The sequence below is a fragment of the Scylla paramamosain genome, chromosome 4 (assembly GCF_035594125.1).
Source record: "Scylla paramamosain isolate STU-SP2022 chromosome 4, ASM3559412v1, whole genome shotgun sequence".
NCBI classification, from domain to species: Eukaryota; Metazoa; Arthropoda; class Malacostraca; order Decapoda; family Portunidae; genus Scylla; species Scylla paramamosain.
The window spans coordinates 22,781,344-22,797,026 of NC_087154.1; the positions used below are offsets into that span (position 1 = coordinate 22,781,344).

At 35.1% G+C, this 15,683-nt stretch overlaps 1 protein-coding gene across 2 annotated transcripts in view; it reads left to right on the forward strand.

Annotated features, from left to right (window-relative positions):
• The first annotated feature begins 389 nt into the window (after positions 1 to 389).
• LOC135099870 (V-type proton ATPase 116 kDa subunit a 1-like) overlaps positions 390 to 15,683 on the forward strand; it is a 59,685-nt gene continuing 44,391 nt past the window's right edge. The window contains exons 1-5 of one of the 2 annotated variants that reach the window (XM_064002485.1): positions 390 to 548; positions 3,890 to 4,020; positions 4,273 to 4,449; positions 4,575 to 4,703; positions 14,233 to 14,336. In XM_064002485.1, the coding sequence (XP_063858555.1) occupies positions 3,904 to 4,020; positions 4,273 to 4,449; positions 4,575 to 4,703; positions 14,233 to 14,336 (527 nt within the window). In that variant the 5' untranslated portion in view covers positions 390 to 548; positions 3,890 to 3,903. The remainder of the gene's footprint in view (positions 549 to 3,889; positions 4,021 to 4,272; positions 4,450 to 4,574; positions 4,704 to 14,232; positions 14,337 to 15,683) is intronic. The other variant, XM_064002486.1, reaches the window with a different exon arrangement.

Sequence of the window (15,683 nt, forward strand, 5' to 3'; positions counted from 1 at the left end):
GGGTTTTGTCATTATAACCGCTATTGTTGGCTTTATCACACAAGAACTCTCGTCTCAGTGCTAAGGACATGCATCACGTGATAGATTATTAGTCACGAGTTCCCTTCTGTGACCCTTATCTATAAAGAGAGAGAGAGAGAGAGAGAGAGAGAGAGAGAGAGAGAGAGAGGAGAGAGAGAGAGAGAGAGAGAGCATACAATCTTGCTTAACTACTGCTGCCCGTATAATTTACTACGCTTTCTTCCTGTTCTTCTCGCCCTCTTCTGTCTTCCCCATCATACGTCAACACACACACACACACACACACTAGATAAAATATAGGTAAATGAACACACGGAGAGAGAGAGAGAGAGAGAGAGAGAGAGAGAGAGAGAGAGAGAGCATGCGTGAACGAGTGTGACGTCACCTGCCCTCACCACCCAGGCTCTGACGTCACAGCCAGCCAGTCACATCGATTGAGTAGTGTGATGGTTTCCGTGGCCCTGTGTCTCTTCTGCTAACTTCACCACCACACCAGCAGCACGCCGCACACCTGTCTCCACTGCAAGGTACGAGCTGGGCAGTGTGGAGGAGCTGTGGTAGTGGTAATTAAATGGATAAGAGTGTTGTGGTTAGGCAGGTACTGGGTTTTCTTACTCTCTACCTTCCTACCTGTCGTCTGCCTGCTGTTGGTGCAGTGGAGGTGGTGGCAGGTGTGGTGTGGGAGGACTGGGGTGCTATTAAGTTAGAGTGTGCTGTCTTTGGGTCAGGATAGAAGGGAGGTATTTTGGTTGTGACCGTGATGGTCAGTTTTAGTGTCAAGGTCGAGTGTTATCTGCACAGTATGTAATGCATTTTAACTCTCTCTCTCTCTCTCTCTCTCTCTCTCTCTCTCTCTCTCTCTCTCTCTCTCTCTCTCTCTCTCTCTCTCTCTCTCTCTCTCTCTCTCTCAGTGAAAACCACAAAAGAATAAGTTAGGCTAGGTGAAAATTTGCATAAGGTTAAGATTTGGTTAGATTTATTTTCTCAAAATTACTAAGACACTCCTCACCAAAATTTTATCTCAGTGATGTATATGTATCTAAATACATATACCTAATTGAGATAAAAGCTCATATCTCATTAATAAACATGTAATGCCTCCTTTGTGCGGTTCATAGAGATATGAAATTGATCTGGTGGGATAAACAGTTTTGGCTTTGAGGGGCTTTTGCTGGGGTAGTCCTCGTACCAGAACAGGACAGCACCTCGGACAGTTTGACCATGACAATCCTAGGGTAATTTTTGAGGCGTTTGTACTCTAAGTTATTACATTTACCCCAACTTTAAGATTTTTATGCTTCATAACCTTATCCATTTGGTCATCATGAAAGGCTGCAGGTTACAAGGAAATTATCTGATTGGTAGCCATCAGATTCACCATTAAGAAATTTTAGAAGTGGGCATTATAATCAGTTAGTTGACAGTTTTGTAGTTAGATAGAAGAATAAAGAAAAAAAATCTGTGCAATAAGATCTCATGCAGTTGTAGTAACAGAACAGTCAATACCAACCAAGAATCATATTCTGACATTGTTAACTGTGAATGGCTTGCCAGTGTTCAGTCCCTGGCACTCAAGTGGGCCTCTCTCTCTCTCTCTCTCTCTCTCTCTCTCTCTCTCTCTCTCTCTCTCTCTCTCTCTCTCTCTCTCTCTCTCTCTCTCTCTCTCTCTCTCTCTCTCTCTCTCTCTCTCTCTCTCTCTCTCTCTCTCTCTCTCTCTCTCTCTCTCTCTCTCTCTCTCTCTCTCTCTCTCTCTCTCTCTCTCTCTCTCTCTCTCTCTCTCTCTAACACATCTTGGCTAGTGCCCCTCTTACTTTAAAAAGAAGAAAAGGCATGACATGATAGAAAGGCTTGTCAATATTATACTTTGTAATGCACACCATGTTAGTGACAAGTTTGAGAAATTAGTCTCTGGCTGCTTAGCCACTCAAAATAGGTACTCACTGTTGGGCTAGAGCAGATTGGTTCATTGTGTTGAAAGTTGGAGGCAACAGTCAGAATACCCACCTTGCTTTGAAATACTAGTCATATAGTTAAATTAATAAAAATGAAGTAGTTATAAATAAATTTGGGAGTATATAGTTGCATTTGGTTTTTCAAAGATATTTTTATGTATTGCAGTACTCTATATGTCCGTAATACATTAGTACAGAAATTCTGAAATAGAATGAAGTTGGATGGGTTGTACTACTATATATGTTTGCTGATGACACTGTCCTACAAGCAGAGAGTGAACAGAAGCTTCATAGTGTGGTAGATCATCAAAATATCTTGTGCCAGCTGTATGAAGGTGTAAGATGGTTATGGGAGGAAAGAGTGGAGGAGGTGAGAGATTTTCACCATCTGGAGACAGTGGTTGGTAAATAGGGTGAAATGGATGGAGAGATATGAGAGAGGATTGTGAAAGGCAGGCAGGTCATATGATTACTTACATGAGCAAAGAAAAGAAAAAATTTGTCTCTAGGTGTAAATAGAGATTTAAGGGACTTTATTCTACCAATATTGATGTATGAAGACCTTGACATGGAACAGGGAACAAAATCATGTGGTGTGGAATTCATGATACAAGAAGGACTACTGGAGTGACAAGATGGGAGGTTGAGTGCAGTGGAAGTGTGGGTGAGATGTAGTATGTACACCTGTGTAAGCAATATAAATTATAGCAAGGTGGAATGGATGAAAAGGAACATGCTAAGATGGTACAACTATATTGAGAGGATGAAGAGTGAAGAGTTAGTAAAGAAAGTGTATGTGAGTTGTTGAAGTTGCTATTAGGAAAGGAAGGCCACTCAGAAGATGGAGGGATTGGGTAAAGGAGTGTGCATGTGTGTGAAAGAGTTAGTAGAGACCAAGTTCTTTAACAAGCAGGAAGGGAATATCTGGATAGGAGAAGTGAAGGCTCTTTTGCCTTGGTCACTACCTTGAGGGGGTGCTCCTCGAGGGAACAGGGTATCAGATGCAAGCAGATGATTGACAGATGGATCAAGATCAAGCATTAAAAGTAAAAAAAAAATTTCCTCAGATTTCATAAGATTGCTTGTTGTTGTGAAGATGCTTATGTTTGTAATCTAACTTGAAAACTGGTCTGACGCCATTTTGTTTGTTTAGAGTATTATCAGGTGTCTTGCCTTGTAATGGCACCTCTTGGTGTGTACTCTCATTTATGATTTTACTTGCTTTCTGTTTTCTTTTCCTTTTTCTTTCTCCTTACTTCCCAAAAAATATATAGAACTTTTTTTGTTTTTGATTTCTGTTTTGTTAATGTTTATTTTATGATCAGCTTTCTTTAGTTTAAAACCATGAGAGATAGAAGGTACTTTTTATTTATTATATATATATATATATATATATATATATATATATATATATATATATATATATATATATATATATATATATATATATATATATATATATATATATATATATATATATATATATATATATATATATATATATATATATATATATATATATATATATATATATATATATATATATATATATATTATTTTATTTTTTATTTATTTATTTTTTTTTTTAAGAAAAAGGAAAAAAACTCAACAGACTGCATGTTACTTAAGTGTGAAGGCTGATTATCAGTGCATCAATAAGTGATACTTGTTATGCTGTTATATATGTCTGTGTGACTTACCAGATGAAAAATACATATTGTTTTTTGTGCTACAGACAGGATGTGGATTTCTAAGAGTAAAAAAGAGTTGTCCTATACATCTCATTGACAATTTTGTGAACAAACTGGACTTCAGTATTAATTGTATATAATACATTTGTTATGTCTCCTTTACCTTTACTTACAAACATGTATTGCCAGTTGCTTGATTACTTTGATAATTCTTGTATCCCATAGATCACCCAGACACCATGGGGTCTCTGTTCCGAAGTGAGGAAATGGCCCTCTGCCAGCTCTTTTTGCAGAGTGAATCTGCTTACACCTGTGTATCAGAGCTGGGCGAGCTGGGACTGGTACAGTTTAGAGATGTAAGTTGTGCATAAACATTTATATTATAATTGTAATGGCCTTGCATATTTCCATGTGCCTGTTTATGTGTATACTCCATCTAACTCGGCAACATGTTTTTGTTTATGTCCCATCTTACCTTGAAAATGACAGTTGTGACAGATTAATGCATGAGTATTTTTTAGAATATCTTTACATTTTCAGTTCACAGGTGACAGTTTTCATAAGACATGATCTGACTACCATTACCTTATCAACAACTTTTCCTACAGCTCAATCCTGATGTCAATGCTTTTCAACGAAAGTTTGTAAATGAAGTACGGCGTTGCGATGAAATGGAAAGGAAACTCAGGTACCTGGAGAGGGAGATCCGCAAAGATGGCATTCCAGTCTTGGATACTGGAGAAAATCCAGAAGCACCCATGCCTCGGGAGATGATTGATTTAGAGGTTAGTATATCTGTCTTTGTTTTCTTCAATTTCATTTCACCATATTGATGATTTTATGTACTGATCAATCATTCCTAATATGTTATTTTTGACTGTGAGATGACTCAAGTGCTTACTTTTCCCAGGTAAAGTTTGAAAAGTTAGAAAATGAACTGAAAGAAGTGAACAGCAATGCAGAGACCCTGAAAAGGAACTACCTTGAGTTAACTGAATTGAAGCACATCCTCAAAAAAACCCAAGTCTTCTTTGATGAGGTATGCATTGTGCTTTTGTATTAATGTGAGGAATAGTTAGAGTTCCATGGGTCATACTCTTCATATGTTGATCCTCAGAAGAAAGTATGAGGATGTTTCATGGTTAATTGTATTTTTGTCAGGGTTTTAGTAAAAACTGAGAGATAGGATGTATACTACTGTAGAATTAATAAGTGACACAAAACCATATGCAAAAGATCATAACTTCAAGAATAATTAAAGTTTAAAATCTTTGTGATCAGTATAAATTCTGCTGATATATTACTTTAGATTTAAATCCAGGCCATCCTTAGCATTTTATAATCACCAGTTTACTGCCACCAACCAGTGCTTCGTATCATAGCTGTTAATGGTCGGGTCCACATCTTGAAGGTTCTATCACTGACTGTTCTATAGATGCTTACATAATCAACCAGGAGGATAACTCTTTAGAATAGTAAATTTTTACTTATATAATTGTCACACAAATTGATATGCCATTCTAATTAATCATAAAGATTTTCTCTCCCCACTAATATCTACTTAAGATTGAGTGTATACTATGCAGTCCTCTTCTCATGTGAGTGTATGTGTGTGTTCATGTGTGCATGGGCATATTACAATTGATGAAAAATGGTTCACACCACACCCTAAGGTATAAACAATAGGAGAGAGAAAGACATACAGGGGAAGCTCTTAGACCTGCAGCACCTGCTGCAGACTTACTTTGTTAGTCTTTCTGCATACTGCATTTAAATTTTTTTAATGTGCTCTTGTCATGTAGGGAGTGATTATGCTCAAATTATGCACAAGAAATCTTGAGTTTGGATTTCTGGGTGGCTGAGAATAGATTGGGTTCGTCTCCTTTCATGTTTACTGAACAGCAAATAAATACAGGAAATTAAAGAAATTGAAAGCTAGCAATTCTACCTGTGTGTGTGTGTGTGTGTTCCAAAGGACCAGAAATTGTCTTTATTACACCCAGAGGGTTAAATAACATGAGCTAAAAAATGTTAATGCAGTTGCCATTGCATTTATACAGTGAGACAACACTTACATGCTGTCATTCTTCAAAATCTTTTTCTCATTCTCAGATCATATTAAATAACCTTACCATCCACCTTATCATACAAGTAGTCTGCTTTAAACAGTTAATTTCTAGTGATCCATTCCAGAGAACTTTATGCTTAACATTTTCTTCAAGGTTTCTTGTTTTTTAACTTAAATTGATTGTAAGTAGCTTTGCCCTTGTACTATGGCCTTAATGTGTTTATTACATAACCTTTTGCAGTCATTTTAACATCAAATAATATTTTTTTAAATGCAGGCAAATATCATTTAGTTAGAATTATCATTCTTGGAAAACAATGGCTGTTGGTTTGAATTGTCGTCTACTTTTGACATTGGTTTTGTGTCACTTAGATCTTAATGCAGTAAGCTGGGATTTGAAGTGCATTGATGATATACAGTGGTCTTCCCAACTACAAGTTTTCCAACTACAATTTTTAAATGTGTGGGATTCATCAAGATGCATAGATCAATGTTGATTTTACAGATGTTGGTCATCTGAAATATCCACTGATGTGTGTAGGGCTGTGACAAAGGAAACAGTCAAATGCTTTAAATCCAGTTCTCATTACCACATCATTTATGTGCATGTGTGTGTGTGTGTGTGTGTGTGTGTGTGTGTGTGTGTGTGTGTGTGTGTGTATATATATATATATATATATATATATATATATATATATATATATATATATATATATATATATATATATATATATATATATATATATATATATATATATATATATATATAAAAGCTTCAGTGTTTCATTTGTTTGAGATATATATATATATATATATATATATATATATATATATATATATATATATATATATATATATATATATATATATATATATATATATATAAATGGCGAATTGAGATTCATTAATTTGCTGTATTAAATATCCTTTAAAACACAGTGGAACAGAATTACAAACAGCAGTAGTCCAAAATTTTTACTATTGACAGTTCATGACTACCCCTAGATCAGTATTTTGATTTCAAAACTCATGGAATTATGCTTATAATAACATCAAGCTGTTTTAAAGTATCTCTTTCAATTTTCAAAGATACTATGCACTGAAGTGGATATTAGTTTAAAGGTGTTCATAGTTGCAGTTTTGGCAGTCTAGAATTTCTATCACCGTATCCTTGTAGTTGGAGATGAAAGAAGCACATGTGGGATGTGTGTTCTGTGCATAAATCAGAATTAGGTACTTTTTGTGGTGACTATTATATACCTATTGTTTACTTTGCCACCAGTATATTTTTCATAGATGTGGTGTGTGCAAACTTGTCCTGTTTGATGCTGTTGGTGTTGGGATTATAATATGATCCAACTTTTGTGGTTCATATGGGCTTTTCTATTGTATTTTCTGGAAAAAAAGTTAGTTTGGTTATGTTATTTGGGATAAGGATTGCATATCAATCTGAAATCTATTTGTGTTACTTTTCTCTTGTAAAAACTTTTTTTTTTATGGTGAATTATGAAAGCAAAGACTGGTGTGCTGTGATTTCAGCAAATTATTCTCATATATGCAAAAATATTTATGAATCTTTTTAATTTAACAATATTGTATTTTACTTTGCAGGATACAGTTTATTGTGAATGACAATACTAATACACTGTAACTGGGGTATCAAAATAATGAAAACACATAATTCTTTAGAGTTTCTAATTGTAATTGTTTGACCTTATCACTTCATTTCTTATCTGGTCTGTCTGTGACATGTCATCTCTCTTAATCCATAAATGATCTGCTCATGTAGAAACATATCCTTCCCATCTGTATATTTTGCTCCATTATTATTTACACAATTTTTAATATTGGAATATTTCATCATTCATTTTGACCTGCCTATTAGAACTATTTCCAACATTAACTCTATTGTTTTCTTTGAATGCGATATGCTCTGCATTTACTTAAGTAGCTTGTATATTGAATTTATGCTAGTCAAAGCTGTAAGCATACAGTTCATACTTCAGGCATGCTGGATATGGATAGGAAACACAATATGGCTGTACCTGCTGAATGCTTTCCATCCTGTATTGTTTTTATTTCATGATATTTATCACACTCATCTTGCAGTCATTAACTTCAAAATTTGCATTGTTGATGACATAGTCCTTTACTATTGAACATCATTTTAATGTAGTGGTTACAAATTTATGAACAAGTAGAGACTCCTGTTGTGGCCATTTGCTTGGGAGAGTTTTTAGGGGCATATGTCAGGTATAAATAGGTGACTTAACCTAATTAAGTGGAAAATCCTTCAGGGAAAAATCATAAAATAAGAGTCCCAGTTTGATCCTTTCCATGAATTTTAGCCTAGTACTTGTCTCATCATATTTCCTTATCTCTTAATCATATACACCAACATTTCATCCTCTCATTTCACATGTGATTGAACTCTTGTATACCTTTTTCTTAATCTCAGTTTCACCCATTATCTCCAAGAAACCAAGCCATCTCAGGGTGCTACATTTCCCATCCCACTATGCCACAGTGCATTCCTTTTCAGTTGTTATATGTACTAAACCCTTAATTTTTTTCACATGATTGCTCAGCTTACACCACAGATACTGCTGAGAACCACACAAAAATTATATTTAAGTCTACAGCTATGAAGTGCATTCTGTATATCTGAAGTAAAAGCCACAATGAATGTAAAGTAACCAGTGCTACTATCATTGTTTAGTATGTATGTGGCTTCTCTTGGAACTTTTCTTGCTCTGTCAGCATTATAACCAATGTCTCAGAGCAGATTTTTGGTCATGAGAAGCAGTCAGTAACTAGAAATGTATTCTATATACATACAGTTAAATTTGCAGGCCCCAAAACCCACTGGTCATTGTAGAATATTCCAGACATGCTCCTTCACATACCTTGATTAGTTTTTTGAAAGTAGGTGTTGTTGAAATAAATATAGTTGGAGGGTTTTGAATTAGCAGTGGAGCTCTCAGTTAACATCAGATAAGATTTATCTACATGTTATTGGTTCTTACAAGTTTTTATTATAGGTTATTGCTAATTTCCATCCAGTGTGCAGTATTGGTAAGAGTATGAAAAAATCTGATATAGAAGATTTGTTGGGCTTTATATATAGCAAGTAAACTTGAAAATGGGAAATGTAAGGAAACAAAAGAATTGCTTAGTAGACTATGTTAGGAAGACAGTTATGGCAAGAAAAGAACTAGTATATGCTGATTACATGTAGGAAATTACAATGCCAATCAAGTGAGAGAGAGAGAGAGAGTAGAAAGTTATCATATATTGTACAGTGTGTAAAGGAAAGGTGCAATGAGTTACACAAGGAAAATAGAGTATTATTCCTGTGAAATTAGAAAGTTAAGAAATGTGAAAAGTAGTTATATTGGAGATTTGCAAAAGTTTGAGAGTGCAGGAAAGGAAAAGATAAGAATGGAAGTGTAAAATATAAGCTGTTAAGAGAACATACACTAAATTCCTGGTAAGCTGTTAAACATGGAGAAGCAAGAACCAATAGTAGAATAAATGAGTATGAAAGTAAATAATAGAAAATTATATAATGAAGATGACAATGAAGTAGAAGTTGCTGCTTAAGTACTTCTTTAAAAGAAGGTATGCAAAAAAACAGTGAATGGGATGACAGCTGAGGTAACTGCATACAGGAGAAATTTTATTTGGCTTCATGTTTGTCATATAGAAGTAACTAGAAATGAGAAGTGTCAATAAACTGAACAAAGATTCAGTTTATTTAAGCCCAAAGGAAAAGAAGCAAAAATATTCCCATTACTGATTATTTTTTACTTATTTACCCAGCAAGATATGTTATAAGATCATAATTGAAAGAGTGTAGGCAATTACAAAGCACAGAAGTAACTAACAACAGATAGAGATGGGAATGGAGATGTGTTGCATAAAATTAGATCATGCACCATAAAGGAATTTAAAAAATCCTAGCAAGATAAAAAAAAAAAAAAGTGTCTGCTGCACTTAGACATCAGAGAACTTTTGTGACAGGATTGAGTGGGTAACTTTGACGGATGTGGAAAGTTAAGAAATTCAGCTAAAGAACTGTATATGTACTACATACATATGTTAATCTGTGCATTAGGTGTGAACCAGATCACCTTGACAATTTAGCCTTTCACAAGGAAGTTAATGAAGAGAGGCAAGGCAGATTGGTAATGAGGTGGAAGTGTGCATGAATGATAAATAAATATTAGATACATTTGTGCCTGCAATTGACATTATTGGCTATAGAGCTCCAAAATATTCTGCAGAAGTTAGGATATGAGCCTAATATTATTTGAAAGAGCTTGTAATTGACCTTAGACCTGAATAAACTACTACTGGAATAGTTGAAATGGAGACATGAAGGAAAAGTCAAAAGCATGTTTTATAAGGAAGGAAAAGAGTAGAATCAACTTTCTATGTAAGAAAATTCAAGACCTTTGATTTGACAATATGCACACTAACTTTTTTTTAAATTACTTTTTTATGAAACCTGCTATTGTTGCCAGTTATTTGTAGTTGTAGAACTTGCATTCAACCTTGCTTTTTATTACTTTTTATTTGTTTTATTTTATTTTCCAATATTGCTGTAATGCATCAGATTACAATAGTTTTGTTATTTAGATTATTAGCTCTCAGCCTCTTGGCCCCCTATATCCAAGGTATGTTGTCAGTGGTATGGATAAATTAAGCTCAGGAGAGTTTCTTTTCTTCTGAACATACAAGAAAAGTAAGTGTAAAACCTGCTTACCTTGTTGCCTGTTATACCATACTTCACTACTCACCATGTTCCTTGCTTACTTCCTGTAACTATTTGTTTACTTATTGTACATAATCTACTTAAGTTCTATAATAATCCAAAATACTTCTGTCTAGCTTTGATATTCTTTATGAGTTTCTTGTTCATTGTCAACATGTTGGCAGTCAATATGTTTCAATAATTTTATAATTTGGCTCTATTTTGGCAAAGCCAGGAGCTATGTAATTTTCAAAAATAATGGTGTAAGACTATACATAGGTTCATGGTTGTGGGCTTGGTGGTTGGATTGCTTAGGGGTGCATGGATACAGAACAAATATACAGGAATTGAGATACTTGGACAGTGTTTGTGGGGCACTGAGAAAAAAAATGTTGGTGCTGAAACAGGATGCCTCCTTCTCCATTTCATTTTTGAAAGAAACTAGGCATTCCCTGAGGGAAGAGTTCTGTGGTGGCAGCTTATTCACTCAGTGTCCAGAAGAAAAACAATCCTAATAAGCATATCTTTGATGGATTCTGTAGAGGTGTGCTCTTATGCAAAAAAATTAATAAATTCATTCATTAATAAAAAGATAAAAAATAAAGATACTGGAACTTTTTTGACACCACAGGATATAGAGAATGGCAACAAAGCTAATCATTGAATATTTTAAATGAAATTTAATGAACAGAGAAGTTGAGTGTTAGAGGTCCATCAGCTCACTGAGTCCGCACCACTGCTGCCAGCATCATCACTTTCCTCTACAACCATATGTCCTGTAGCCTCTCACCAAATTATTTCTCTTGTATTGCACCTGTGCAGAGTCATTGAATCCCAGTTTTTCAGGCTGTACACCACCACCACCACCACCACCATCATCATATCCTTCCCCACCAGTCACAGAAACCATTCGGATTAGGGACAGTAGGCAAGCCAGAGAAGAATTCAAGGTTGCAGTCTCTTGGGCACTAAGGTGGGCAGAACCAAAATAGGTAAACCAATCTTCCACCTGTTTTAGGCAGAACAGCATGACACATTAAGTGGGCCAGCAGCTAGTTGGTGGGTGAGGATCAAGAAGCACAACCCATCATTTCCTATTCATCATCACAATAAATCACTAGTTATAAAATTAAGGAGTGTTTCTATCCTAGTGCTAGATTTTAAATCATAAATTGAAAAATGCTAGTTGAGGGGTTCCAACATATTCAGTTCCTGTTATAATAAGTTTGTAAAAGCATGACTACCAAGCATACAAGATATTTTACTCATAGGTTCAAGAACAAAGTCCATTGAAGTTACCTTATAATAAATACAGTAATACAAGTTATTTTCAAGTCCATCGCCATGTGCAGAAGGAAGAAGGCTAATTAAGTTCAAAGCTCTATTGTAGCTAGTGTTCACTGTTTCACTTTCTTCTTAGATTCTTAACTGCACTTTTCAGGATGCCAACTGAACAAGTTATTTTATTTAATAATATTTTGTTGTTCATGGCTCATCTCTCACATGTAAAAAGAAAATGTTAGTCTGAAAGTTTCAAGATGGTCTGGAAAATGTTTCATGCTATAGTAAGCTCATTTTGTACTGAGCATTTAGGTGTTGCTCCCTTGAGGATTTAGCTTTCTGCTGCCCTACCAAATCTACCTGCACTGTGCACAAAATAATCTGAGAATACCCTTGCTATTGACCCTTTCTTCTTAGAAGTAGATTTTTTTTTTGTCATAGATAAGTTCTTTCTGGCAACTTTGAAGCACACAAGGTTGCATATCAGGTGTGAGGAGAGGAAGTTTCCATTGTTGGTGACCAGAGAAAGTGACCTGAGTCACTTGCCTGCATCTGAGTTGTAATCTGTGGCCATGGTTAGTCACTATATGATCTTGGCAATGTCAGAAAGCAGTGTTGTCAAGTGTCAAGCTATATACACCAAAATCATTGCTTTTATCCTCAGATAGATGAAACACTCATAGTATTTTTCATCCATATTAAAGAAATGGGTGTATTCAGATTCATGTTGAAGCAATAAACAATTAGCATATCTGTATTGTGACTGGTGTGGCAGACTGATGGGCAGGAGAATCCCGATGACAGCCATGCCTAACTGCTCAGTACAGAATAGTTTTACTATAGTCAAATCAAAGAGTTTGTAAATACAGTAGGGTATGCGACAAAAAACTTAATTCGTTCCAGTGTAGCGTTCATCATGGCAAATGTGAATTATGGCGAATGAAGAATATGGGAAAAAATTAATTGGTTCCAGGGAACCAGAAAATAATATAAGAAAATCTACAATTAAAAATACATAAAAATTAGCACATTTGCACTATTAAATTTGAGATAACACTACAAAAATATGCAGTACCCTATCAAGTTTTGCGTCTAGTCCTAAATTCGTACCATCCCAAGTTTCGTGCATTATCACCCCAAGTTTTGCACTGCTTTGATAAGTATCGGTCACATTTACCTAGTCTCAGCGTCATGCATATACATACAGTAAATCCCGCCTATGTCAAAACTCTCTCTCTCTCTCTCTCTCTCTCTCTCTCTCTCTCTCTCTCTCTCTCTCTCTCTCTCTCTCTCTCTCTCTCTCTCTCTCTCTCTCTCTCTCTCTCTCTCTCTCTCTCTCTCTCTCTCTCTCTCTCTCTCTCTCTCTGTGTGTGTGCGTGTGTGTGAAAGTAAGAATAATCCTAAGGATTGCTAAATAGAATGAGACTGATTGAGAATGAAAATGGAATTACATATATGAGTGAGAGAGTGAGAAATGATGAAGCAAAAATGACATAAAATGAATGAGAGAGAGAGAGAGAGAGAGAGAGAGAGAGAGAGAGAGAGAGAGGGGTTTCACTCCCTTGTCCCTTATCTCTGACAGATAAGGGTGAGGGGATGTGACAGGGAGGGAGATTTGAAACAAGGCAAAAGAAGGGAGAGGAAACAAAAGAAAGGAGGAAGGGACAGGCAACAGACAGGTGAGCAGTGGCTCACACAGTTGATGAGTTAGTCTCATGAGGTTTGTTTTGTTATTCTGATTAAATTTTTATTGAAATTTCAGTGCCGGCACGGATGGCAAGTTCGTCTTGCTAGTTTTTTATTAGTTATTCCGATTAAATTTTTATTGAAATTTCAGTGCCGGCACGGATGGCAAGTTCGTCTTGCTAGTTTTTTATTAGTTATTCCGATTAAATTTTTATTAAAATTTCAGTGCCGGCACGGATGGCAAGTTCGTCTTGCTAGTTTTTTATTAGTTATTCCGATTAATTTTTTATTAAAATTCCAGCGTTCACACTAGTTTTGGTTTGTTATTCCAATTAAATATTTATTAAAATTTTAATGCGTTATTGCAGTTGTACTTTATAATGACCGTGCGTTGTCGTGTATCTTACTGTACATCTGTATGCATATCTCTGTTCATAGTTCTGTTACTATACACTAAATTGGATGGCTACCTCAAGGTCTCATCTTCCTATTAGCCATGTGTGGAGTGAGCATGTTTCCACATTGCTTGGATGATATACAGGAACATAGTATAGTTGCCACGACAGTATTATTAATATTCACAAATCTAGGTGTTTTAGAAACAGCACTTTCTTCTAAGTATTTTGGTGATACATTGCCCTCTGTGATATTGTGTATTGCTATTTATTTACTTTTTTTTTCTTTGCACAGGTTACTTAATGTGTTTAATCATACAGCTTATTTTCCTAACTACATACATTTTATTTCACTGACTACCCAAAACCACCACCACTGCAGGCTATGTACCCCCCCAACCTTCCTTACGACCAAGATGCGTTTTTTGATGAGGAACAAGTCAATCTACTGACCGACTCATCGCTCCACCAGCTCAAGCATATTGGGTAACTAGTGTAGTGGTGATGCATATGCACACTTAACTGGCCTTGGGTTTTTTTTTTTTTTTTTTTTTTTTTTTTTTTTTTTTTTTTTTTCAGTCACAGTCTAGCTGCAAGGAATTCAGATGTACATACTGCTGAGTGTGTTGTGTGTTTGTGTTTGAAAAGGTCTCCTTCAAGCAAGGTGAGAACCCTTTGTTTTCTCATTTTAAGGCCACAGTCTTTTTATAAGTATGAATTATTAGCAGTAGAGCCTTTCTAAAAAGAAAATTAGTATGAAGAACAATGATTTTATAAACATTAGTTTTTAATCATTATTTGTTAATTTGCAGATTTGTGCTCACATTTGTACATCTTTTAATTATTTCTCGGCATAATTTTGGGGGCACTTTAAAACATTTTCATCTGATGTTGCCTTAAAATGAAAAGCTACAGCAAAACAAAGTTTTTGGTTGCTGATCATGTGAGGTAAGTTGAAATTCTGATAATTTCTTGACAGCAGTCTGGAGTTGTTGCACTTACTTTATGCCTCTTTTAAACAAACCCATAAACTTTTCTGCAAAACAGTAGTAGAGTTATGCTTACCAGCATTGCACGAAATGTGATTCCCCACCCTTTTTGAATCATAGAGCTTCGACAAGGGTAGAATTTTGTTTATTATGGAATGCATGGGCTTTTCTAAGTTTACGTGACTTTTGATTAGAAAAGTCAATAAAGCATCTGCTTTAGATTATTTTGTATATTATAAATCTTTCCTACCCAGGAATGCTATTAGGCCATAAAATATACTTAATTTATAATTAATATTTTAAGATTAGTAATATTCTTTGAAGGAGGATTTTTATACTAAACTTTTTTTCTTTTTTTTTTATGCACTCTTCATAGTTGTGGGTAGATTTTTCTTGAACTGGAGTGCCCATAACTGAGAGGCATAAAAGGCCTATGGAGAGCTTCATCACTGTTGTGATGTTATTGTTGATCCATGATATAAATGAACAGATGAATTTACCTGTATACAATAATATACTGTATATCATTCATTGATGTATTAACTACATCAATGTATATATTGGATCTTTACTTTGAATATTAGGAAACTAACAAATTTGTACTATGATTTTTATACAATGTAGGTAAGGTGTACAGTACACTGTAAGACATGTGATGTACATAATGTTTGATGGTGATAAACTAAAGTTATATCTTGGAGGAATATATCCAAGATGTGGGTTATGTTCCAAACCTCTTCCTGCTCTGTGAATCATCATACTCAGTGAAATTGTTCTGAGCCCAACTTGTGTTCTAGTGACTCAGCTTACTTTCCAGTAAGTCTGACATCTTTTTTGATAAACT